Source organism: Pituophis catenifer, unplaced genomic scaffold (genome assembly GCF_029215685.1).
Source record: "Pituophis catenifer annectens isolate HBS135680 unplaced genomic scaffold, rPitCat1.0.hap2 SCAF_3, whole genome shotgun sequence".
Classification (NCBI taxonomy): Eukaryota; Metazoa; Chordata; class Lepidosauria; order Squamata; family Colubridae; genus Pituophis; species Pituophis catenifer.
Genome location: NW_027256883.1, coordinates 121,941,397 through 121,968,148, shown reverse-complemented (window position 1 = coordinate 121,968,148; position 26,752 = coordinate 121,941,397). Strand labels below are relative to the sequence as shown.

General features: G+C 35.2%; 1 protein-coding gene across 3 annotated transcripts in view; it reads left to right on the top strand.

Moving 5' to 3' along the window:
- Positions 1–15,651, top strand: part of KCNT2 (potassium sodium-activated channel subfamily T member 2) — a 239,178-nt gene extending 223,527 nt beyond the window's left edge. For 2 of the 3 annotated variants that reach the window (XM_070939304.1, XM_070939303.1), the window contains 6 exons: positions 2,981–3,082; positions 5,657–5,740; positions 7,105–7,233; positions 12,548–12,848; positions 14,753–14,837; positions 15,540–15,651. In XM_070939304.1, the coding sequence (XP_070795405.1) occupies positions 2,981–3,082; positions 5,657–5,740; positions 7,105–7,233; positions 12,548–12,848; positions 14,753–14,837; positions 15,540–15,651 (813 nt within the window). Of the gene's footprint in view, positions 1–2,980; positions 3,083–5,656; positions 5,741–7,104; positions 7,234–11,065; positions 11,087–12,547; positions 12,849–14,752; positions 14,838–15,539 lie in introns of all 3 variants that reach the window. The other variant, XM_070939305.1, reaches the window with a different exon arrangement.
- The last annotated feature ends 11,101 nt before the right edge of the window (positions 15,652–26,752 follow it).

Here is a 26,752-nt window from a genome sequence, read left to right as displayed (position 1 = left end):
ACTTGCATGAAAACTTCACATGCTATATAACTAATCATCTATGCAGAATTTATATTTTATGAATGTATGAAAACTTTATTTCTGGTTTGCTATGATTTAAATTTATACGAAGTGTGTTAGTCTAATTTGTTAATCCAAGTAGTCTCTGACCCTAGTCTTCAATCTTCAACTGTAATTAACAGGCAGGTTCCCACTTTATTCCCACAAAGATGAAAGATGATTAGGGGACTGGAGGCTAAAACATATAAAGAACAGTTGCTGGAATTGGGTATGTCTAGTTTAATGAAAAGAAGGACTAGGGGTGACATGATTGCAGTGTTCGGATATCTCAGGGCTTGCCACAAAGAAAAGGGAGTCAAGCTATTCTCCAAAGCACCTGAGGGCAGGAGAAGAAGCAATGGATGGAAACTAATCAAGGAGAGAAACAACTTAGAACTAAGGAGAAATCTCCTGACAGTTAGAACAATTAATCAGTGGAACAACTTGCCTCCAGAAGTTGTGAATGCTCCAACACTGGAACTTTTTAAGAAGAGATTGGACAACCGTTAGTCTGAAATGGTATAGGGTTTCCTGCCTAAGCAGGGGGTTGGACTTGAAGACCTCCAAGGTCCCTTCGAACTCTGTTATACTATCTCCTTCCCTCCCTCTCTCCCTCTTTTTCTCTCTCTCTCTCTCCCCCTCCACCCACTCTCTCTCTTCTCCCTCAAAAAGGGTTTCCCAATTTTCTTTGTCATTTGAGTCTTCCGAAACAAGGGAGTTGCCAAAGTGCTATATAACATACATTCTTTCAAGGACTTTTCTCTTTAGAAACAATTCAATTCAAATGTTTGAAGGCTTTCTTTGGAATCTGCTAATCTGTTCATAGCTTGGAGACAGAATTTGTTTCAGGAGAAGCACAGATTTGGATAAGCAAGATCACTTATTGGCTTCAATTGACAAGTTTAGCCCTTATGAGTCGACTAGATAACTTTCACTCAAATTGAAAGAAGACTTTGGAGATAAAACTAGACAACTATGGTCTTTTTAAATTATCTTGCAATCCTTGGACTTCTCCAAAGTTAAATATATTGCAGAATGGTAAATAATAGATATTGATTTACAGAGAAATAATGCTAAGAACCCAAAGAAATAAAACCTAAGGAAAACTTTTTCCTTGGATAATTTTTTTTTAATAAAATGAAGAGATTGCAAAATACCACGAGGCTTTCATTTTAGCTTGTTTTAATACCCTAACTTTGTCCTTACTGGAAAGAAAATATTGATATATCTCTGCATGTGTTTTCTTCCTGCAGGTACAATTGATATTGTGTCACATTTGCTGTTATGTCATCAGTTTTATAATGATATCCATAGCTAACTCAAGATTATATAAATGTTTCAGTTTATTAACTGTTACAAATTGATTTTGCTTTGGGATCATATTCTTTGTTACCTGTTTCCTGATCATTGACCATAATAAATTCTCTGATCTAATCTGAATCTGATAATAGCAAATGTAATTAGAGTACATCCCTTATTCCAACAGCAAACAATAGATCTTTGTTTTCTAATCAGGACATATGCTTTATACTCTTTGAAATGCAGTACTAACATCACCACCAGAAAGACTTTTATACTGATAAATTTCAGATTTGGTTTTGTAATTAATAAAATGGTTGACTGTATTAATTGTGATACCGTTAAGCAGTCAAATGCTCTATTTTTCATGTTTTCATTTGATTTATCATAGTTGCTTTTCATTTTTGGGTATAATGTTACTTTTGGGCTCAGCCCAGATGGATGACTAGTTTGGTGGTAGTGAGCGTTATAGTTTCAATAATATCTTACTGTAAAATATACAAACTGGAATGCAAATCAATTTATATGTTAATATTAAGATATGTTCAATATTGTTAAACTATGGAGAATGATTTTTTTATAAAATTACAGTTTATTTTCTTGCTCACCATTTTTGCAGGAAAATATATTTCATATCCTACAATATTGGCCTTGAAAGCAAATGGATTGAAATTTAAAATTGCTCAGGGAAGTCCTTAGGGAAGTCTCTAAAATAAATCTCGTACACTGTATATTAAGTGTCAATTTAAATGAAGTAGGAAAATATAGAAAACAGGCCCCTATTCAGAAGATCATTAAAAGAACATTGTGTTGTGCTAATAATAGGCAATTAATACGGGAAACCATAATCTTTGCTTATACTCAAAGGAATCCTTAGTAGGAAAACTACAACTTTTAAATCAATAGCTATGTAGTATTTTAGGAAATTGAAATGTTCTCATTTCTTTTATTAATTTTACAGCCATTACTATCAAATGGTAAGAAAGCTTATTTAAGAGATAGCTTGTCTGCCATTTGCAGTCTATTTTTCAGAGATGTAGTAGGTGTCCTTTCTCAATCACAGAGATTGATCATGATGTCATGTAGGTCTCGTTTATAGCCCACATGAACTGAAATAGATAACCATGCCAAGATGCAGATTCAGCAAGGAATTTCCTGTGGATCGGCAAGTACTGGCGATAGAGAAACCACCGCTCATGATATTCAAAGTATTGGGTAGCTCTTTGCAGACTGGAAAGTGACATACCCTCATATTGTGAGACTCCCAATAGTTTAATTCATGTTGGAATTTGGTTTGTATCGCACTGGCGGCACAAGTTCATATAAGTATGCACAAGTGTCCTATTTCATTGTTGTTTGTTTCAGAAGATAACTCTCAAAATGTTGGGTCCTGAAAAAAAAAAAAAGAAGAAATGCTCTTGAGATACACCATTACCGCCTTGAGTAGTGAATTAATGAATTCACAGCAAGGACTAAGGAAATGTTTACTGTGGCAGTAATGTTTCTCATGGACCCCTCTCAAGTGCAATTTATTTAAGGCATTAAAATGTTAACATTGTCTTTTTGTTTTTTTCTGTTCCACCTCTCCAAACACCTCCCCTCCCCCAATTCCCTCCATATATTTCACTCTGATGTGAAACAGAAAGAACGAGAGAAAGGTTCTAACCTGGCATTCATGTTTCGATTGCCCTTTGCTGCTGGCAGAGTTTTCAGTATCAGCATGCTGGACACCTTGCTGTATCAGGTACTGTGAAGGGTAAAATGTATTCTTTTTTAAAAAAAAAATACCAAATCATTTTGATTCCTATGTTCTTAAGAATTCCTCTATCAACCAAGTTGAGCCATAAAGAGAACTCTGTTTATCCTTGTTTTCATCAGGACCACATGACAATATACACAGTATTCCTATTTTTCCCCTGTTGGACTAAGAAAGGACCTGGTCCAAAGTTACAGAGAGATTTTTCTTTCCTGAGGGTAGGCTCTTAGTCCAACACCTGAAAACTACTCTATCACATAGTGTGCTGCCCCACTCACCCACACAGACGTAACCGTGGTTTAGTGAGTTTATTAACGAAGACTCAAAATTGTCCCAAATAAGCCAAGCCATAAGCAGGCCAAGATTAGTCCACAAAGCAATGGGCCAATAGTCCATAAAGCAATTGGAAGTTGCTCAAACAAATAAGTCCACCAAACAAACTTAAATCCACCAGGCAAAACTTAAATACACACACAAGAGCTCACTTGGCAAGAAAAGTTCAAAGTCTCCAAAACACAATTCCAAACATAATGAAGCAGGAAGCACAACAATCAAACAAACACCTACAAAACCAACTTATTGCTCCCAGCAACGTGTCCCTCTACCTACTGTAATAAATAGCAAGCTTTTTAGTGCAGTTGATTAAGATGGGTGGGGCCCTTTCCTCCCAAGTAATCTGGCTGACCTCCATTGCTCATGCCTTTTCTCTGCCCTGCTTGCTCTCAGATCAGGTGCAGAAGGCAGCTCCTCCTACTCTTTGCTGGCTGTCTGCCTCTGTAAGCTTTCCCCAAGCCTCGTCCAATTCTCTTTCGGCCAGCTGTTCAGAGCCATTAATCAACTCCATTCCTCACATGCCAGGAATGAGCTCATCCTCCCTTGAGCTGACCTCTGAGGAAGAATCTGGGGAGTCGTCCAAGAAAGACATCACACATAGCTCTTAAAGCTTATAAATCTTATACTTAATTTCCTTATTTTGGAAGTGTAACTCTTTGGATTTTCCAATAATAATGAATAATGCCTAATATTCAGTCATTTAATAACATTTCCATGTTGCATATTTGTTTAAATATTTGAATGTGCTGTGTAGACATACTAGTACATCCACATCCATACATATTTATCATTTTTTAACTTTTAGGATTGCTCTAGATATAGCCCAACATATCTATACCATTAAAATTGCAGCCAAACAGCTATCTTGTTCTGGCATGTGAACTAAATGGGAGACCATTTTTCAAAAATTAGGGTCAGGGGAACAAAAGCTGGGCACGCAATACAGACAATTTCAAGATATTCATTTTTCATCACAGTACTTACCACAGAGTTAATGAATATGCTGCTACTGAGTTGTGTTTAGGGAGCTATGAGGTTTCAAACAACCGCATCATAGTACAACTAGGCTTCAGATGTTTGCTGCCATTAACAATAAAAATGATGCTGGTTTTTTTTCCTGACCTGAGTTTCACCTCTGAGCAACTAAATTGTGTTCTTGTCTTTTCCAAAGCTGATTATTTGTTTGAAAAGAAAGATTTTGAAAAACAGGAGTTCATCAGTTTAAAAAAAAAAACCTGTAGATTTGATAACCAGAGTACAAGTTTTACTGCATAGAAAGGCATCTTACTCCACATAAACATCACCATCATGAGTCTGGGCATCTTATCAAACTGCATTAATTTATATTTTTTTTCATCATTTTTAAAAAGTACAAGAAAAAGACAGGTCTGGAATATAGGATTGGATTAGGTTCAAGGCATTCACCATTTGACCATGTATTATTTCCCTGACTTAAAAATAGTTCCACCATCCCAACCGGGGAAATCCATCAGGCTTTACACTGAAAACATTTTGCAACATGCTTGTAAGCCAATCAGGTCTCCAGTCCCTTGTTCTTCTTTAAACAATTTGTGTTTTCTTCTAGCATAGTATTACTATACCAGAAACTACCTACTGTTTCTAGCAGGCTTGTTATCCAGTTATATAAACATGATTGAGTAAATGAGTCAATGTATAAAATGTATACATTGTATAAATGTATAAAAGCCATTTTGGGTTTTATTTCCTCCTTGTTTTGCTTTGGGCACCCTTTTTCTTGTTACTACCTTTTGAGCCAAACTGCCAGTGGAGTCTCTGTAATGGAATGCAAAGTTCTTAGGGCAACTTTCTATCATTTAATTTTTATCCATGCACAGGGCAAGGAATTCTCCAAGGTTTGAATTAACTGAGATCCTTATGTTGTCAGGTGTACAAGGGCCTATTTAGACCATACTGTATGAATTAAAGGATGAACTGTACTATTTAGTACAGTGTACTTGCCATCCATTAGAAACCTTGAAAAGAATTAAAAAGCTTGCCAAGGTTGGAGGAATAAGTCATTTTATGGGTATAGCACATCTATAGCTTTCAAAAGACAGGCATTGCATAAGTCATAAAGCCAGGTTTCTCTCTATCAAATGAATATCCGCCGCCCACAAAAACGGCAATTTTGTATGTACACTTTCTTTTGTGAATATTAATGATTTAGGCAATGTTTTAAACATTTCTTACATTATTTTAAATCTTTAGTCATTCGTTAAGGATTACATGATCTCAATCACTAGACTTCTGCTGGGACTAGATACTACACCAGGATCTGGATTTCTCTGTTCTGTAAGTTAACACTTTTAAACTATTCGATTAAATAGTTATATTGCTCTTTTTCTTCTGCAGGGGGTAGCTGGGTATTGCCTCCATGAAGGAATGGTTGCCATTTCTTTACTGACAGAAAATATGTTCAAAAGGACTATTTACAAAGCACTTATAACTTATTTTATTGGGAAGACAAGTTCTTTCTAAAGCAAGGGTGTCAAACTTGCGATGACACGTCGTCATGTGACGTATCACAACTTTTTTCTCCTGCGCTAAAATGGGTGGGTGTGGCCAGCACATGACCTTCCGGCCCGTGGGCAGCAAGTTTGACATCCCTGTTCTAAAGTGATGAGAGGGAAAGAAGCTGAGGTAACATACATAGAATGTAACATACATAGAGATGTGTGAACTGTATTTGCAGAGACAGACTGAAGCAACTTTCAAACCAGCATATCAACCCATTTTTTCCTGACGTATTTGATGGCCCTAGTATATAGGCCATTCCAGTGGTGGGATTCTGGGGGTTCTAGGGGGTTTGGCCGAACCCTTTGTTAAATTGCTGGCTCGCCCCGCCCCTTGCCCCGCCCCTCCGCACTACTATTTATTCCAATAAATGGGGCTGAAAAAGTTATTTCTGACTGGTCCTCACACTTTTGACCAGTCCTCGAACTTACGACTCTCCTCACATTTTACGTTTTTGCCCTATCTTGTCACCATGGTGAAGAGAAGCAGTTGTGAAATGAGTGACATGGTTGTTAAGAAAGCTGCACGGGCATAAATGTGAGGATGGTCATAAGTGTGAGGACCGGTCAAAAGTGCGAGGCCCAGTCAGAAATGACTTTTTTCAGCCCTCTGAGTAGTCCCTATGCACATAGCCACGCCCACCCGGTCGCATGATGAGCTAGCCACGCCTACACAGTCACGTGACCAGCTAGCCACGCCTACCCAGTCACATGATTGCCAAGCCACACCCCAACTAAGCACGCCCATAGAACCTGTTGTTAAAAAAATTGAATCCCACCACTGGGCCATTCTACAATAAGTTAAAATGTACTGCAGTTGCTTCATTTAAATTTAAATAGTACCTGTAACAATGCAAAGCACAAAGTTTGTGATGATTTTTTTCAATCACAAGCTGCACTTTTCCTTCTGTACTTTGTTTGCCTTGTGATATATGGTATATGTAATAACTACACACTTCTGGAACCTAGATCTGGATTGATATCATACATTATGCTCAGGAAGGACTGAAGGACTGTAGAGTACAATAAATAATGCTTTGCTTTGTAAGATTTGTTGCTTAGTGTAATATTTTGGGTGATCCCGTTTGACTGAATAAATAAATCAGTGATTTGAGCTGTGCTGTTTCTGTTCTCATTGCTTAGATGAAAATCACAGAAGATGATTTGTGGATCAGAACATATGCCAGACTTTATCAGAAGCTTTGTTCTTCGACTGGAGATATTCCTATAGGAATCTACAGGACCGAATCACAGAAATTAGTGACATCTGAGGTTTGGACATTTTCATACAGACATTTGTAAAGAATGTGACCCATGAAATATTTGTAATGATTTGTGGGGGAGTAATCTTATTTAGCAATATTTCACTTACTTTTCACTCATACTGACTGATATTTCATTGTGGGATTATATTTATCCCTTATAGAATGCTTCTGTTTCATGATACACATAAAATATGAGCAAGTATCTTAAAATACTTGTTGACGTGCTATGGATATGATTCACACAGCATTGATTTTAGCCTCTGACATCTATCTATTATGTGTTTGGGAATCACATACATATTCTACATTAATGTTTCCCAAATTGTTCTGCCAAGGTGAAAGATATAAATTGGTTTAGGTCCTAGCCCTCTGTTCCGAGAATAATGTGTTTACATGATTCTCTGCTCTGGCTTTTCTTTTTTTTTTTCTGGTAAATTCTGCTAGAAGAAAGCTATATCCTGACTCTCTATTGGGAATCACTCGGCTCACATTTAGTTACTGAAAAATCAGGCACATATGAATCTATTTACAGATTCTACAAGAATATTTGAGTATATAGAGAAAGAGGTCAAAGCTTGACTTTTTCCCCTTTGTCCTCATAAGCATAGTTATCCCTACAAATTGACATGTGAAAGTAAAACTCTTTCCATGAAAATTCAAAGAGTGCATCTGAAGAAGCCTATACGTTATATCCAGAGCATACTTCCATGAAATGTCTATGGAGATTTTCATTCATACAGGTTTTTCTTTGAAGATGTTTCACTTCTCATCCAGGAAACGTTGGCAGCTGAAGAGCTTCCTGGATGAGAAGTGAAACCTCTTCAGAGAAAAACAAGAAAGTCCAGTTGCCCCTTGAAAAAGCACCTTTCGGATTTCCATTTGTTCAAATCTTATTTCCAAATGAGAAAAAATTATACCAAAAGCCTTCACATTTTGGTATAATTTTTGAAGCTTTCAAAGTTCTCATCCAAAACATATGCCATTTCTCAGATACAGTATTTAAGGGAAGAAATAACAGTGCTTTGATGATTAAATGATTAAATAATAATTGGTGAGGGGAAAGGGGTGAGCAAGAGACTGGATATGAGAACTTAACTGATTTGTTGTTGTTATTGGATTATGCCAACATAAAAATAAAATAAAAATATGCTTATTTAACTTAACCATAGCAAATATAAAGAACTTGTTCCTATGGCCATCTACCTGGAGATATAGCAATCATAATATTGTAAGAAATATAAATTGAAATGAAAATTCAAGACAGCAAGGAGGGTGGAGGGGATCCATAATTATGTAAGTTTGTTTGGAGGACAATTTTCAATCTGATACTAACCTTAAATATTCATGCATAACTGTTCCATTTCACTTCAGTACATAAAGAAATGTAGCATGCCATGATTATGCAAACTGTAATGGCTTTAAAGCTATGATATAGAAGATATTTTGGTTAAATAGCCCAATTTATCTGCAGAATTTGGTAATTTTCTCTTGGATTGCTTGAACTGGTATTTAGTATTAAATGAATAATATTAAATTGCTTATAGCAAAGCAAGTTTTCATGAAATAAAGCAGAATTGTGTGTTGTCAAGTGCATAATCCTACTGTTCTGTCCTTGCCTCATCCTAAGGCTGAGGAAGAATGACTGGCAAGGTCATCCAGCTGGCTTTGTAATAAGGCAAGACTAGAATTCATGGTCTCCCAGTTTGTAGCCTAGTGCCTTAACATTACACCAAACTGGCTCTCATTCTGACTTAATAGTCCACAAGATTTGATAATGGGGATATATATGAATCTTTATGTATTTGTCATAATGTGTATGCCATCATTTTGTAAAAACTCTTGTTAGCTCAAATACATATTTAGTCCATGTGTTACAACCATCCATTAATATATGTCTGTGTAAATGTTCCACCCATTTGGATGAGGACTAGAGCAGTGCAGACATGGGTACTGATGCTAGCATTGCCCCAATATTCTTATCCATCTATTCTTGATATTCCTATGCTGAGTAGGAATACTCAGTAGGAATACTAATTCTAACCCTAATAAGGGTTAGAAATGCAACAGCTTCTTTTCTTTTCTTTTTCTTTCTTTTTTTTAGTATCTCAATTTTGTTAAACTTGTTTTGTTTTAATGGTAGACTTTTTTAATGAAGGGGAATCCCAGAGTTGGAAGGATGCAAACTGGAGCCACCAAACACATTTCCTCCACAGTGCAAGAATCCAGATTAGAGCACACTTGGCAGATGGCTGTCTAGTCTTCCCTCAAACTGATGCAAGGAAGGAAAACCCACCAGTCCCTGGCTAATAGGTCCCATTATCGAACCTCTTGTAACATAAGGAGGTTTTTCCCAACATTTAGAAGGAATCTACTGTGCTGTAACTTAAATTTACTCTTCTATGTCTTGTACTTTGGGACAATGGAGGATACACCCTGATCTTGATAGGCAATAGCTCCCTTCTTGTGACTGGTCCTAATTCATAATCCCAGAAAACATCTATTTATTTAGCTATCTAGCTATCTAACTATCTAGTCATATGCAACCTGGCATGTCATGGGATGCCTGTCAAGATCTCATCCATGTAATATATTTTATTATACACTGCTCAAAAAAATAAAGGGAACACAAGCAGAAGACATCCGAGATCTGAATGAATGAAATAGCCTTATTAAATACTTTGTTCATTACATACAGTAGTTTTGTGTTCCCTTTAGTTGTTTGAGCAGTGTATAAACTACTGTATGTAAAGAACAAAGTATTTAATAAGGCTATTTCATTCATTCAGATCTCGGATGTCTTCTGCTTTTGTTCCCTTTATTTTTTTGAGCAGTATATTATGAAAGAGCATTGAATCCTATGGACATCCTATGGACCTGCAATCTAAAACATTCTAGCTGGGAAGAATTTTATTATCTCAACTATGTAGCATAGTATTTAATTTGAATCTGTTATTTATGTGTGAAATTGGCATTATTTGCCTGAGTTACCATTTTAAATTACTTGCAAATACATAAATTGCACAACTGGAATGGATTGTAACACTGAAATGTGGAAATATAGAATAATCTCATCTATATATTAAGCACAGAAATAATTATTCTTGTATTAGAATACAGTTCAGCTGTTATAGAAGTTAATTCAGGGATGTGTTTTCTCAAATGCTTAAGAAAATTTTGAATTGTATTTTTAATTGTCCATTCAAATATTATTTACTAAGGCAAGAGCCTTAATCTATAATATGAAGGCTTCACTGTTTTAATAAATTCACTTCCCTCTTTGTTAAGATTTAATGTAAAACAAACTTGAAACAAATTCTTTGATGTTAAAATTGGTATAAACATTTATTAGTAAAAAAACCCCATTAAATTTATTATATTCTTGATCATATTCTTGATTTAAAATAAATTTCAATAGGAATTTGATCTTTTACCACTTTCCATATCATATGTATAATTTTGCTTCTATTTGGAGCAATGTTTCTCAACCTTGGCCACTTTAAGATATTTGGATTTCAATTCCCAGAATTTCCCAGCCATTTCTCCATGGCTGGTTGGAGAATTCTGAGAGTTGAAGTCCATACTGATTAAAATGATCAAGAATTAGAATCATATTACAGTTGGTAGAAACAGAAGAAAGGCAATAAAGAAATTTGGTTGATCAGGTGATTTATCCTCTACTCAAACCTGAAGTTTGTCATGTCATACTATGCAAGGATTTAACTCTATATTTCCTTGTACAACCATAATATCATGAAATTGTCTGTGTTTTCTTTGTTTGGAAACTTTGTTTGAATGGTGTTTTGTTTTCTTTTCTCCTTCTGACTTCCATTTTTTGTCAGTCTCGAGAAATTGCTTCACAAGTAAGTATCTGTCATGTGTTACTATGTCCCTTGTGTTGGCCTAAAAAGTAAAATCAGACAAATATATGTGTCCCAGGATAATATTTCAAGATCCAATTTGGGTCCGAACTTTTGGACTCATGCTGGAGCCCATCTTCAGGGTTCTACAGTTCCCTGAAGATGAGGTCCAGAACAAGTCTGGACCTCATCTTATTCAGAAAAATAAACCTCTGGTCACAGTGACCCACCCAGATTGGATCTAGCAATAAAATCTTTAAGCTTAAGCTTCTATGCTTAATATGCTTCTAATACCTACTAGGAATCTCTTCCAAATAGTTTCATTAGTAAGTAGTTTACAATATAGGTCACAGTCATAATGCAAGATGAAATATTATATACTTTTGTAAACATGCATCACTGGCATATTTAAGAGTCTTCAGGATTATGTGTTTAACATAACTAAACAGATTGGCAGATATATGTGGGTTTTTTGAGCTACTCCACTATATGGAGTATGTGCTTCTGCACATAGATACTGACGTTGTTAAAAGCAGGGATGTGATTTAGCTTCCTTGAATACATAGCTTTACATATACTGTATTTCAGGGGTGTCAAACTCAATTTCATTGAGTGCCGCGTCAGGGTTGTGTTTGACTTTGGGGACATGAGGTGGGCGTGGGCAGGATGGGCATGGGCAGCTCAACATCACTCATTTTGGGAACGCCTTTGGTGGCCCGAGTGCTGTGCCAGCGAAAATGGGCTCCGAGCTCTTTTGGCTGCGATAGCCTCCTGCAGGCCTCTGCCAGTGAAAACTGAGCTCAGGAGAGGCCCCAGGCCTTGAGTTTGATACCCCTGCTGTACTTCATATCAAGGAATGGGGGGATGGAATGAGCATAATAGTAGAATGGAAAAATTCATGAAGAGAAATTCATGAATCTTCAGTGTTTGGCTCTGGGTGGGTGTGTGTGTACATAATTTAGGCACAGCATTAGTGGGTACAAAAATATGAAGTTACGAATTTATATAAACGTACATATAAACATACTTGGCTTTTTATATATAATTGCATAATATTGATTAAGCAAGTATCGAAAGCATAAACACATCTTTTTCTTTGCATAAATCATATTGTGATTTCATAGTGGTGGATATTGGCTATAGTGGTTATCAATCAGTGGTCTGCGGAGTCTTGGGGGCCCACAATGTCATCACAGGGGGTCCGTGAAGATTTGAAGAAATGTTATGATTTAAATCTTGAGATTAGTCATGGGGGTCCATGACCATGGTCCATGGCCACAAAAGGCATTTAAAGGAGGGTCCATGGTGAAGAAAAGTTTGAAAACCTTTGGGCAAGGCTAGTAAGATTGGAATCAAGAAAATAAAGAATGGGAAATAGCATAAGAAATTTAAGGCAAGATTACTTATTTGGTGGAAAAGTATTCCCCAAAGAATTTAATTTCTGTCATGGTTTTCTCTTCAAAGTCTCAAATTTCTATCAGCGTGGAAGAGTGGGAAGACACCAAGGATAGTAAAGAACAATGTAACTACCGTAGCAACCACCGTAACTCAACATCAAGTGATCAGTCAGATCATCCTTTGTTAAGACGAAAAAGCATGCAGTGGGCTCGACGGCTAAGCAGAAAAGTACCAAAGCATTCAGCAAAAACAGCAGAGAAAATAAGTCAGCAGAGAATGAATCTTTACAGAAGGTCAGAAAGACAAGAACTAGCCGAACTGGTGAAAAACAGAATGAAACATCTGGGACTCTCAACAGCAGGATATGGTAGGATACTGTGATATATATACCCACACCAATGTACATATGGTGGGGATAGATAAACGTTAGGGAAGTTCATTGGATCAAGACTAAAATGGTAAATATTCTCTCATCAAAAGTTCCTGAGAAAATTTAGCAATCATGGGTAAAAGTCACCTTCTCTTACAGATAACTAAATGTTTCAAGTAAAATCAAATGTACAAATTGACATTTTTTTCATACATTTATATATCCATCTCTTTAGAATTAGAACATATGTCTTTCAACATGCATAAATGACCTTCCTATTAAATTTCCTGCAGTGTGTGTGCATGTCTTCAAATCCACTCCCTAGGGCTGAGGGAAAGTAACCAGGCCAAAGTCACCCAGGTGTTTTTGTGTCTAAGGCTGGATTAGAACTCATGGTCTCCCAGTTTCTAGATTGGTCTCTTAACCACTACACCAAACTGGCTCTCCTCATGCTACAATAATATTTTATTAAATACTAATGCTTTAGAGTGGTATTTGATTGGTAATAAGCTTCCATTAAGAAGATACCACCTGAAATTTCTTCACTAAATTATTTACAGGCAAATGGAAACAACTATAGCTTTTGAAAAAAGACATTAAATCTTTCTCTCTTTTTGTAAAAAAAAAAAAAAAAATCCAAACAGATAAATTCCTCTCCTCTTTTTCCCTCAGAGTAAGAATGTAGATAATAAGTACAGTACTAAAGCTTGCTCAGTGTTCTGCAGGAGAGAAGCAAAAGATGTCAACTAAACAGCCCAGGTCAAAAATTGAACACATCACTCATGTCAAAATTCAGTAGCAAAGTTATCATCAAAGACTGCTCCAGCAGTCCAGACAAACAGTTCCAATATTTGTAGAAAATATGCTCAGTAACAGAGTGTTAGCTGGCAGAGGATAGAAGGAGACCCTTTTCTGTCCTGGCATGTGCCGTTGGAACATTCTTCCCCTTGAGAATGATGTTCCAATGTGCACATGCCAAGGAAGTTCTCACTTCGCCTTTTTTCCAAGACCTTAAAAACATGGTTTTGTGCCTGAACCTGAGACCTGGGCATTTGGATTTGACCCTGTCTCTTGGTTGTATGGATGATAGTTTAAATTATGTCCAGCTGCTGTTTTTATTTCGTTTATTGTAAGCCACCTTGGATCATGTAAAAGTGAGAAAGCCAGCTCACTTTTATATGAACGAACGAACAAACAAACAAACAAACAAATATAAATTCAATCCAAAGTTTACATTGTAGATATTTTCCCAAGCGGAAGTGATATTGCTTAGCTATTCCCAAAACAATCACTACTGCTGAACTATTCTGTAAAACAATCTGGCAATTTTCCATACCCTGGGGCTCAACTTCACCAAATTTCAAGCAGATTAGTCTCCTCAAGACTATTTAAGAAGGCCATAGCTTTTCAAACTTTGAAGAATAAAGGTGTCAGCAGTAGCATTAGATTCTGGAAACAGATTCAACATTTTTAAAATGAATTGATTACAAAGAAACATACTAAGAATTTGCTGGACCTTTGTTCATATTGAGTTCATATCTCAATACCTGGTAAACTTTACCAGGTATAAAAGTATTGTATCTTATGCATTAAAGATAATTATAAGAAAAGTGACCATTTCCCTCTATTTTTGCTTACAATTAAAAAGAAAGAGTCCTTTTTAAAAAAAAGTTTTTCTGGCCACAACATATAACATAACCATGAGCTATTGGTCATATATTATTGATCATCTATGAGCTTTTCTGCTTTTCTGTCTTTTCTTGTTGTTTTTTTAAAAAATTGCAAAAATATAACATTGCTTTTGATTTGACCAACTTTGATTGAGACATGACCTTTTCATCCCAGTAATGTTATGATCAGTTATTCAAAACAGCCTTCATATTCTCTCCTCCCCCTTGTAGATGAAATGAATGATCATCAAAACACCCTTTCATACATTTTGATCAATCCTTCTCCAGACACCCGACTTGAGCTGAATGATGTTGTGTAAGTATATAGTATTTGCCAGACTTCTGATTTGTATTTTCATGGAATAATTTAAAAAAAAAAAAACCCTGATCTTTTAACTTTGAAAATAAATTTTCCAAAGAATAAAAATGTTTACAGTCTGCTCTTCACTTTTTTGCCATTTCCAGTTGTTCGGATGATCCTGGTGATTCAGGGCAATCACAGCCACTCCCATTGTGCACTATTTTTTTATTCCTGTTTTATTTTTATTTTTTAATTCACACATCCAGTTAAGGATGTGTTATTCTATACATTAAATGCCTTTGGAAAATTGGCAAAGTAAAATCTGGACTAGAGCCAATGAAAGAAGTAGTAATGAATCAGAAGATAATGTGCTGTTGCTTAGCTCAAAAACAACAACAAAACACTTCACAAACTTTTAATGCTGGGCAAGGCATTGTTTAATAGGATCTTTAGGTTTGGAGAAAGGTACTAATGTGAATTGTTGGATCTCACTACTTGATTATCTTCCTTTGTTTTATATATATATTTAAACATGCTGCTTGTAATCATCAGTTACAGAAATCTTTTTAGTTAGTCTAAAGTAAAGAGTATTCTAGCATGTTTAAAGTACATTTGCAGAATTTAGAGTAGAATATTCTGTTCATCTGGATTTTTTTTTTTTTTTGTATGTGTGTTACACCTTGATGAATGAGAATGGTCTTTCTTTGTTGTGTTTAGATACTTGATCCGCCCAGATCCATTGTCATATGTTCCCAAAAGTGCATCTAGCCAGAAAAACAGCTTCTGCAATGCCATTGGGCAAGACACCAGAGAAGAAACACAACTTTGATACATCACATGGTTCAGTGATGGAAAGACATTTTTATACAAATAACTGTTTTGGAATTGACTGGTGATGAATTTAGTATAACTGGACTCTTCTGAGAACTGGAACATAATGGTCAATGGATGTTAATAGAACAACTGTTTTATTGAAATTATAGGAATGATTCTGAAAAATTGTCTGAGTTTTTTTTAAAATAATTATTCAGATCCTGGAATTAAAATTAGCAGAACTATATATATATATATATATATAAAAAGCTAAGCAAGTATGCTATGGTTTGCTAATAGAAAGTAGAAAAATAGTAATGCTGTACTCCAAATCATATTTGTTATTTTGGTTTCAATTAACCACTCTGCAATCATTTCTGACCACAATATCATAGTATATATTGTAAGTTCTGCATTCCAGATTTATAAAATTCTGGTTTGTGCAAATAAAATGATAATGTAAGGAAGTTTCGGACAATTCCCTTTTCTACTATCTTAAAATTGGAATTCCAAATAAAAGCTCAGTAAGTTTGTTGCTTGCTTAAGCTTTGAGCAATAATAATCAGCCATGTATTTTTATTGCCTCCTTTAGCCCATTATATTTTTATACACAACATATATTTTTCCAGAATTTTTAATTCCATGCTATTTTCAAACCATTGTTTGTTTCAATTTGACACCTTTTCACCACACACTATTAAAACATTTCACAAATAGAAAAATGGAAAATGGATCCCAAATGCTAAGAATGTAAAATGGTGTGGAAACCAATTGCCTTTAAATATTTATTAAAATTTGTACAGGAAGGAGGAATTTGGAAGATTTTGTAGGATTCATTGAGAACACCAAGTTATTTTGGGGAAAAAAGTTTATTTCTGAATGCAATACCAATAGCTAAATTAAGGACTACTAAAGATGCTTGAAGAGTGTGGACTCTGAAGATATAGCATTGCAGGTGCTTTGGGATGATTACCCAGTCTATTCCTTTGATGGTAGATCACTTGGAATGTCAAAACAGAAAATAAGTATTATATATCTCCAGATTTCTGGAGTAAAGGAGACAACAGTTTCTCTGGGAGAAAGACTTGGATTCCCAAAGCAATCCATAGATTTTTTTCGGTTTAGTGTAAACCAACAGTTTTAGTCTTGAATACAAATTCCAGTGTGTATTGTGTATACATGAAGAGTAGTTAGTATGAAGACTCACTAGCCTACAGTCTTATTGAATAAGAGACAGAAATCTGATAAGCAAAAGGTAAAAACAGGGATCATGTTTTTGATTGGGCTTTAGTGATAATGTCTGTTGTGGAATTGTAGGAGTCACTTTGGATGGCCAGTGATATGCCAGACAATATCTTTGTTTTAAATGAAGCCATGTGAATGGTATCATCTTTCTTTACAGTTCTTGATAGAATCAGGCTGCACAGAAACATAGTCAGCCCTCAGCCTTTTTAAAGGTGCCATCCAAAGTTTCTAGTGTGAGTTGGGATGTTTATATAATTTTTACTTCTGTAACATTAGTTAATATGTAAGCTTATTTGCTTTATATTATTGATTAATAGAAAAGCTGACATACATAGGACAGAGGAATAAGTTAGGAGCAAGGCTGAGAGATGTTTTAACTTATTATTCGCATTAAATGTACAGGTTATGTTTTCTATATTATTTGAAAAAACTGCTACCAGTTTATGTGTACAAATCAAATGATGCCAAAATTGCTCAACTAAATTATTCATGCATGTGATGATTGTTTACTGCATTTGACGGTGTTTTAAATGACTGTTGTATTCATTGTAAGGAAGCAGCTATGATTCCAGCCACATGCACTGATAATTTCTTTAGTTCTCTATTTTTTGTTTGTCAGCTGTGTGAATGAATAAAAGCCATTTTCTTATGTAGAATATTCCTTCTAATCTGTAATGATTTCTACACAATTCCCCCTCTGCGGCTGTCAGCTGAAGCCAAAATGCTTACATCAATGTGTGTATTTATAGAAAGAGACTGAAAAGATTATGTTTTAAATCAGTGGACGTTTTCTTAGTTCCCTTGGAAAATGTGACTGCTGCCTTTATCACAAAATGCTTTGGATATTACCTGCTCTTTCAGAAGTGGTTTATCTGAAAATTTAATACCTAGATGGAGTTATGAAACTACACAGATTTTGGATTGCTGGGCAAAGCATTAGAAATATGGTGAATGGATGTCGGAGAGGAGGTGGACTCAAAATGTCAAGATGGTGATTATAACCATATCATTGTCAGAACTTTATTGACTCTGTGTGAACACAGTAGAAAAAAAAATTACCCATTTCAGGGTAGGTAAATACAATTTTCCAGAATGGTTATGTAATGACCACAAGCATGGATAAAGTGTCTCTTGAGCACTTTCTGCATAAGTACAGCATTGTAAAAATTCTAAATGTGTGTATATTCTCTGCACATCACTAAGAGAGATATTTTAAGACAAAAATATTTGGGCTGTATTTCAACAGAAGAATCATTGTTCAGAGAGCAAAGTGGATATCATTTACTTCCTGTTCATCCATATCTTTACCTTCTGACTTAAGGTAAAGAAAACAGTGTGTAGCTTTTCTAGCTGATAAACAGCAAATAAAAATGATATAAGTTCTTCCACAAACAAATACAGCCTTAGAGCAGCCTCGGTAGGTACTGGCTGACAAAACATTGTAATTGTGAAGCACTGAGGCATGTGATTCTCATGCATAAATCACTTCTTGGCATTGCACGCTAACTTTTCCTCAGTGTCCATTTGTGAAAAAGGGATGTTGTACGTACCCAAATAGGTCAGTTTATGGAATAAAATAATGATCCATTTTTAGTAAATGGTGAACTTGCCACTAGGAATTCTTGTTAAGTATCCAACATGGTTGTGTCAATTGCTGTGGTTGTTAATATCCTTAAGGTTACATCTGTGAACTCTTTGTTTTGTGTTAAATAGCTCAGAAAAGCACAAGAAAGTATAGGTGGGATGGCCATTTTGGTTGCATTAAATTTAGTTTTTGTTATAACTCCATCTATTTTTTTGTTCTGGCTCCCACATGTTTTCTTGTATGCAAGTTTTGCATATCATATAGAAACCAAGTGTAGCCCCCAGCCTGAAAACCATCTGCATTCTCAGCATAGCAGGATGCGCAATACAGAACATGCAATATTCTTGATCCCTAACACTAGAAAATGATACTGCATTGAAACATGTGGCTAAAAAATAAAGTGAACGTTAACTATTTTGGCAAAGCAAGAATTCTTTTTAAAATGCTTTAAAAAAGAAAAAGATGAATATTATAAGATGTTCTTAGTATCTTTTTTTTTAGTGAATGTCATAAGGTCATCTCCCCAAATGCATGCTGTCTCTGCTTATCCTTTTCTAACAAAAATCTAAGATTTGGCTTAATGCAGAAAAGGAGGCTTATGAACTTCCAGATTTGGAATTTACAGAAAAAATGGTAAATCTACCTTTCTGAGGCAGGGCCGGATTTAGATGAAAAGAGGCCCTAGGCTATTCCACTTATGAGGCCCTTTCACCTATAGTGAAAGTGTAATTTTAATTTTGCTAACAATTTGAATGTAGGCCCCTCTTGATCTTGAGGCCCTAGGCTGAAGCCTAGTTAGCCTATAGGAAAATCCGGCCCTGTTCTGAGGTAGATATCCTCAGAAATCTTTGGACTTTGGCTCTCATTATATTTTTTGTCAAGATGCATGCTGTTTGGGACTGATGGAACTTGAAGTTCTTGAGAAACTGAGTTATCTACTACTAGGTAGTGTAAATAAAATGAGATTTTTCTGATACAGTATATATTCCTGGCTTCCTCAGCAAGGTCTGAAAGAACTCTGTTTTGAGTAGTTTTTTAAAAAACAATCAGGACAGGAGCACAAATGGGCACAAATAGGCTGTTCCAAAGGACTGACACAGCCACTGAACAGCAGTAATTTTTATTACATTCCCTGTAGTTGCAGTGCATAGATAGATTTTTCAGATTTTTCAGTGTGCCAAGTCTAAAGGATTGCCTTGGAATGGACTGGTGCATTACCTTGTATTGAGGTATTGATTTCATTTCTTCTCAAGCACAACTCTTCCTTCCCTTAGCTAACCCATTACAGTCCAATGCACTAGGTTTCCTAATATCCTACTGATGATATGGAGAAGTTTTAAGAATGTAGTCCACAGTGTTTGATGAGAGTGGGTAAATTTGATGGGTTTATATCAATTTTCCTTCTGAGGTTCTTCTTACCTAAGCTATTCCAATCTTTGGTCTGCATTACAAAGGATCGTTTTTACTATATGTTGGTCATGCATAAACATTTCATTTATGCACATGTGTATAGAGATTCTCAGTCAACCAGATCATGGTAGCCCCAAAAGTGCTTTTTCAAGAGGCAACTGGACTTTCTTTGTTTTTTTCTTGAAGACATTTCACTTCTCATCTAAGAAGCTTCTTCAGTTCTAATGAACTGAAGAAGCTTCTTGGATGAGAAGCAAAATGTCTTCAAGAAAAAACAAATGAAACGTCTTCAAAGAAAACCAGAAAAGTCCAGTTGCCTCTTGAAAAAGCACCTTTGAAATTTCATTTATGCACTTTATTTAATATGTACAAGGAGATTCATGGTATAACCCATTTCTATATGAAGAGGAGGTTCTAGGAGAGGAAGATATTTCTTGTTTCACAATGCCAAACAGTTAGAGCACAACATTTTTCCAGTTTGTGACCGTGTAAGAACCAAAATACTTCAATATTTAAGCTTCTTTGTTTTCTTGACAGCAAAGCAAATGATAAGAAATATCTGTTAAGTAGTTTGACTTTGTAAGATCCCTGTTATGTCTATTACAGTGGTGTATTCAGATCAGGACAATTGAGATAATATAATAAATAATAGAACTTCTGATGATACTAGAATTTTTATTTTTTAAAAAAATCTAGTATCTTGTTTGAGAATTGAAGTGGTCAAGTCTGTCAGAAAATCAGCATTCCAGAAAATTTAATGGAATAAAATATTGTGATTCAGGTCTATAGTCCCATATAACATTCTTTGCTTTTTCTCTTTGATAGCAAAACCAAAATAAACAACACAGGTGAAGAAAATGAATTATGCAATATATATAGTCATACTGGCACAGTGGTTAGAATGCAGTACTGCAGGCTACTTCTGCTGACTGCCAGCTACCAGCAGTTCGGCAGTTTGAATTTCACCATCTCAAGGTTGACTCAGCTTTCCATCCTTCTGAGGTTGGTAAAATGAGGACCCAGAGTGTTGGGGGCAATATGTGAATTCTGTAAAAACCTCTTAGAGATGGCTATGAAGTGGTATATAGGTCTAAGTGCTATTGCTATTTGGTTTTATGTTAAACAAATGAGAATGAATAGATTTCTTCAGTTCCATCCCATAAATTGTTCTGTTTTTAATTGAAAAATGCACAGTTTAAATATACTGTATATATCAAATACAGCTGCAAAGTTCAGAAATGAAATCTTCTGAATAATTACTTTTTTCCTGCATTCTAAGTTATTCCATTACTGATAGGCAGATAATAAAAGAGAACAATAACAGGCTTTGTAGACAACAGATTTTCTAGATAATGAATACAATAATATAATGAAAATATAACTGTACAACATTACATAGGTATATATTTCCAGAATTAGACAGGTTAAGACTTCATTATGTTGAAACAATAACAACAAAATCCCTGCTTGTGCTTTGAGGATTTTCAGAAGTTTTGAAACGGACAGAATTGCTATCCGATGCCTCTTCAAATCAATTATACTTTGAATAACCTGCAGGCATTTAAAGTATTCTTTTAAATTATGTAATTATATGTGTCAAAGTGACCTCTACAAATGATTTACAGATTTGGCTTAAAGGGAAAAGAAATGTTTTATAAAATAGGAACGAGCTAAAATAAATTCCCAAAGCAAAGCATCAAAATATTGCTGTGTAATTGTTTAGAATAAAAATCAATCTTTTTCTGAGGCAAAACATTTTAATTGCATACTCCAGGAGTGTGAGTGTATATGTGTGTGCTACTTTGAATGAGCAGCACCATTAAAAACTAGTGCATGGTGCTTCCTTCTGCATCTTTGGTGCCATTTAATTCTCAATCTAGAAGCAAATGAATCATAAATTGGACGTTAAAGCAAATGATTCATAAATGCTGTCCTGGGCTATTTGAAAAGTTATGAATGTCACTCACACTAAGAGACAAACAAAAGGATAAATAAATAATGCTGGTAACAAAGGCAATGGCACACAGGCTGAATTTGAAAGTCTTCAATATGTAGGAGTCTTTTCCTTTGATGATACAAAGGCATTTAGTTTCCACTTTTGCTAGTCAGGAAGATCATGATCTGATCACATTTGCATTTGTTTTTTGGCTTGACAGTTAGCGCGAGATGTCATTCATTTCACATTCATATCCAGTGCTTGTCTTCTTCATCTTTTTCAGGTTAATGAATGTAAAGAAAGCTTATTTGGGCCATTTCCTAATCTTTCAGGTATTTAGCTTCATATGTTTATTTATGATATCCATGATAGCTGATAAATGACCTTGTCTAAGATTTTGTGATTTTATGTTTATTTTCCCCCTACAATATAAATGCAATGAGGAGGCAGGGGAAGTACCATTTAATGCACTTTTGTTTGCATATCTGAGCATATCATATTATGAAAATAATCCAACAAAAATGTCTTTCAGCAGGTAAAGTTTAGAATGGGATTTCTGCTTATTATTATAAAGTATTTCCCTATTTGCATTATACTTTATCTTGTCTTTTTATTGGCTGAAGTTTGGGGGAGTTTCTCAAAGCATCATAAAATCAACTAACTGGGTTAAGGTGATTATGATACCATGCATAATTAATATACGGAATTTCTGGAACTTCAGAAGCAGAGGATATAATAACTCACCTTTTGAGATCTATTGGACTCTCACTAAAATCTTATATAAATGAAAATGGGCTTGCAATCTGAATTGTCTCTTCTTGTCAGCTCTTTGAGGCAGATGAGATCCTACCTTGTCCTGCATTTCTTCTTAATATTGTCCCAATTCTTCTCATCTCTTTCTTTACATAATTGTTTCTGAATATTTGCTTCAAGGCCACCTTGCTGGCTTTTTATACTTCCCGAGCTGTATTTGTCTCATCTTGCCTTTCACTTACCAACTTTCTGCAGTCCTGAACAATACAAAAGCATTTGTTAGAAATATTTTTTTTTAATGGCATGGTAGAACTTAATCCTCTTTATGAAATCTCGTCAAGCATCACGCCTTCCTTAAAGTTCCCATTTCTTTTCACTGTAAAAGACTCATGGCTTAATGAATATCTAAATCTCTTTGAGGATTACACTCATGTGGAACTCTATTATTTTTTTTTTTAAAAAGAGAGAAAGTAGGGGGAGAGAAAAAATGGCAATTAAAATACTATTCTAAAAAAGTTACTGGGATATGTAAATCCCCTCCCTAAATCTAAGCACCACAAGTTTATTCTAATTCCATAGTATTGACGAGATTTCAGCATGGTTGGTAAGACTGCTGTATTTTTTAAGCTCATTTTGAAAATTGAAAAAAAAAAAGTTAAGAAGGAACTTTCTTTTTAAATTTATTTCTGTAACCTCAGATTGAAGGGAAAAGAAAAGAGAAGAAACAAACATCATTCTTACTTACACCTCATCTGTGTTAGTGAAGAGAAAGGAATTGATAATCTCCCTTCCTATGTTCCAGGTCATAGAAAAAAGAAGCAAGAAACATTCATTCATTCATTCACCTCCCGTCCCCTCTTCCAAGTCATAGAAAAGAGAAGCAAGTACCATTCATTTATTCATGCATTCATTCAGCCACTCACATATGAATGGGAATCTCACAATTATTTTTTTTTAATTAAAAAATAAAGAACAAACATATGCCAAGATAATAAACGTTGTCCTTCACCATAATAAAAAAGACCAATTAGAGAACACCCACAGAACCATCAATAACATTTTTAAAGGAATCTAGTTTACAAGAGAAGAAGAAAACAACTACTTGCTACCTTTTCTGGACATCCTGATCAGCAGAGACCACAATGGCAACACACAAGTTAATAAACCTCTAACATAAGACACACAACACAGTCTCATCCACTATCCTGTGCAATGCCAATGATCTTCAAAAGCCAGCAAAATTAGGGCCATCCTATTCTTAAGGGCCATGCTGTTCTATAGGGCAAGTACTGTCACAAAGAAGATACACATGTATTCTGCTTCCAAATAATGCACAGGGGAGAATTATAGAGCTGATAAAACCTGATAAAATTCCTTTTTGTGAGGTACTTTCTTGAATTCAGTTTGAAGACACTCATCTTGAAAACACATTTTGTTTAAGCAATCATGATCCTTTCCTTGTGAATATGGTTGAACTCTATGTGTATGTTGCTTTTCAACTAAATTTGAGCTGAAAGTAGAGATAATGGAAATAAGAACAGCTTGATCCCTCATGTGAACGGAGTAATTCCATTCCACTCAGGAGTGATTAATTTAGGAGTAATTTAGTAATATGTGCGGAAGCTGGGAGAACGCTGGTACCTTATATTTTGGGAGGTTTTTTTGTCTAAGTGATTGAGCATGAGAAGTTATGTGGAAATGATTGATTGTAGGCTTAATGAAAAATTGTTTTATATTTATAAACTGGAAAGGTTTTAAATAAGCCTGGTATGATATTTCAGATTACTTGGCTTTACTATCTTTTCCTTAATGTTTAATATCAAGAAATAAACTAGTGTAATATATTAGAAAACATTGTCATTGATCCAAACATTTCATAATGAAAAATAAAGATTCTGAAACTGCTGTGATTACAGCTCAGTTTTTGTCTAGTAGTTACATTTTTCATAATATCTATTCAACAAGAAAATACTTTACAAATGTTTTGGAAGTGTGTTTCAATAAATAGGTGTAAACTTTCATAATCTATAACCATTGTTGACACTGATTGTTGTTATTTCTGATGGATTTTGGGGAGGCGGGGGAAAGGGGAAGAAGGTTTCTATTTGGAATAGAATAGAATTTTTTATTGGCCAAGTGTGATTGGACACACAAGGAATTTGTCTTGGTGCATATGCTCTTAGTGTACATAAAAAAAAAAGATACGTTCATCAAGAATCATAAGCTACAACACTTAATAATAGTCATAAGGTACAAATAAGCAATCAGGAACAATATCAATATAAATCATAAGGATACCAGCAACAAAGTTACAGTCATACAGTCATAAATGGAAGGAGATGGGTGGTGGGAACAATAAGAAGATTAATAGTAGTGCAGACTTAGTAAATAGTTTGACAGTGTTGAGGAAATTATTTGTTTAGCAGAGTGATGGCGTTTGTGAAAAAAATGTTCTTGTGTCTAGTTGTTCCGGTGTGCAGTGCTCTATAGCGTCATTTTGAGGGTAAGAGTTAAAACAGTTTATGTCCAGGATGTGAGAGGTCTGTATATATTTTCATAGCCCTCTTTTTGACTCATGCAGTATACAGGTTCTCAAAGGAAGGCAGGTTGGTAGCAATTGTTTTTTCTGCAGTTCTAATTATCCTCTGAAGTCTGTGTCTGTCTTGTTGGATTGCAGAGCCAAACCAGACAGTTATAGAGGTGCAGATGACAGACTCAGTAATTCCTCTGTAGAACTGTATCAGCAGCTCCTTGGGCAGTTTGAGCTTTCTGAGTTGGTGCAGAAAGAACATTCTTTGTTGTGGTTTTTTGATGATGTTTTTGATGTTAGCTGTTCATTTTAGATCTTGCAATATGGTAGAACCTAGAAATTTGAAGGTCTCTACTGTTGATACTGCGTTTTCTAGTATTGTGAGAGATGGAAGTATGGAAGGGTTTCTCCTAAAGTCTACCACCATTTCTATGGTTTTGAGCGTGTTCAGTTCCAGATTGTTCCGGTCACACCATGAGGCTAGTTGTTCAACCTCCCATCTGTATGCGGATTCATCATTGTCTCAAATGAGACCGATCACTGTTGTGTCATCTGCAAACTTCAGTAGTTTAACAGATGGATCGTTAGAGAGGCAGTCATTGATATACAGAGAGAAGAGAAGTGGGGAGAGCACACTGCCTTGGGGGGGGGCTGTGCTCATTGTACAGGTATCTGATGCAATTCTGCTTAGCTTCACCTGCTGCTTCCTGTTTGTTAGTGTATTTATTTATTTGTGTATTTGTAGTGGAGTACAGATCAAGCATGCCATGTGAAATGTGGCCTTTGGCTTAACAAACTATTCAGTCCTTCTGTTGTACAATAGTAAGTCTGTTCAGATATAATACGATGTACCGTAGTTACAATAGGAAGTCTCAATAGAAGAGAAAAGAATAGGAAGTCTGCTTCTGATACTGAGCACGGAGAGGTTCTAATGCTAACATATTGTATATGTAAATTGTTATACAGTGTTATATAAAATGTTATATAAATTGAGTGGTACAAGACTTAAATTCCCAATAGAGAGTTTGCATCCCACAAAATAAAATCTGGCTATTTATGTTTAGTGATTCCTAATGAGGAATCAGCCAGCCTTATTGAAAACACTATACAGGATATACACTATCAAATAGAGAAAAAACTCTCTTCCAGATCCATTGTACATGGGGATATTTTACTATTTATTATTATTTTATATTTGTATTTCATATTATATTTTATTTGTGTTATGTTTTATGCTGTGTTGTATTATGCTATGTTTGTTATTTTATTATTTTATTATTTTATATTTATTATATTTTATCATTTATATTTATATTTATTATTTTATTTTATTTATATCCCACTTTTATTATTTTTATAAGTAACTCAAGGCAGAGGTGTCTACCTGTGTTGTGTGAGTGCATGTGTCAAAATTTGCAAGATGCCAGGTGCAGCATTGTAGTCAAAGGCCTGCCTGCCATTTTACAGATTTTAACATCTCTGCGTGCTCCCCGCCCCCACAGACAGGGGAGAACACATAATATGAAGTAGGTTAACCCCGTGCTTCTCTCTGAAGTTAGTTACAAATGATTGTGTTGGTTAAATACAAATGAACTTAAGACATGGTCAGAAGTTTTATACATCAGAATATTATGGTTAAATCAGATGAAATTTTACTA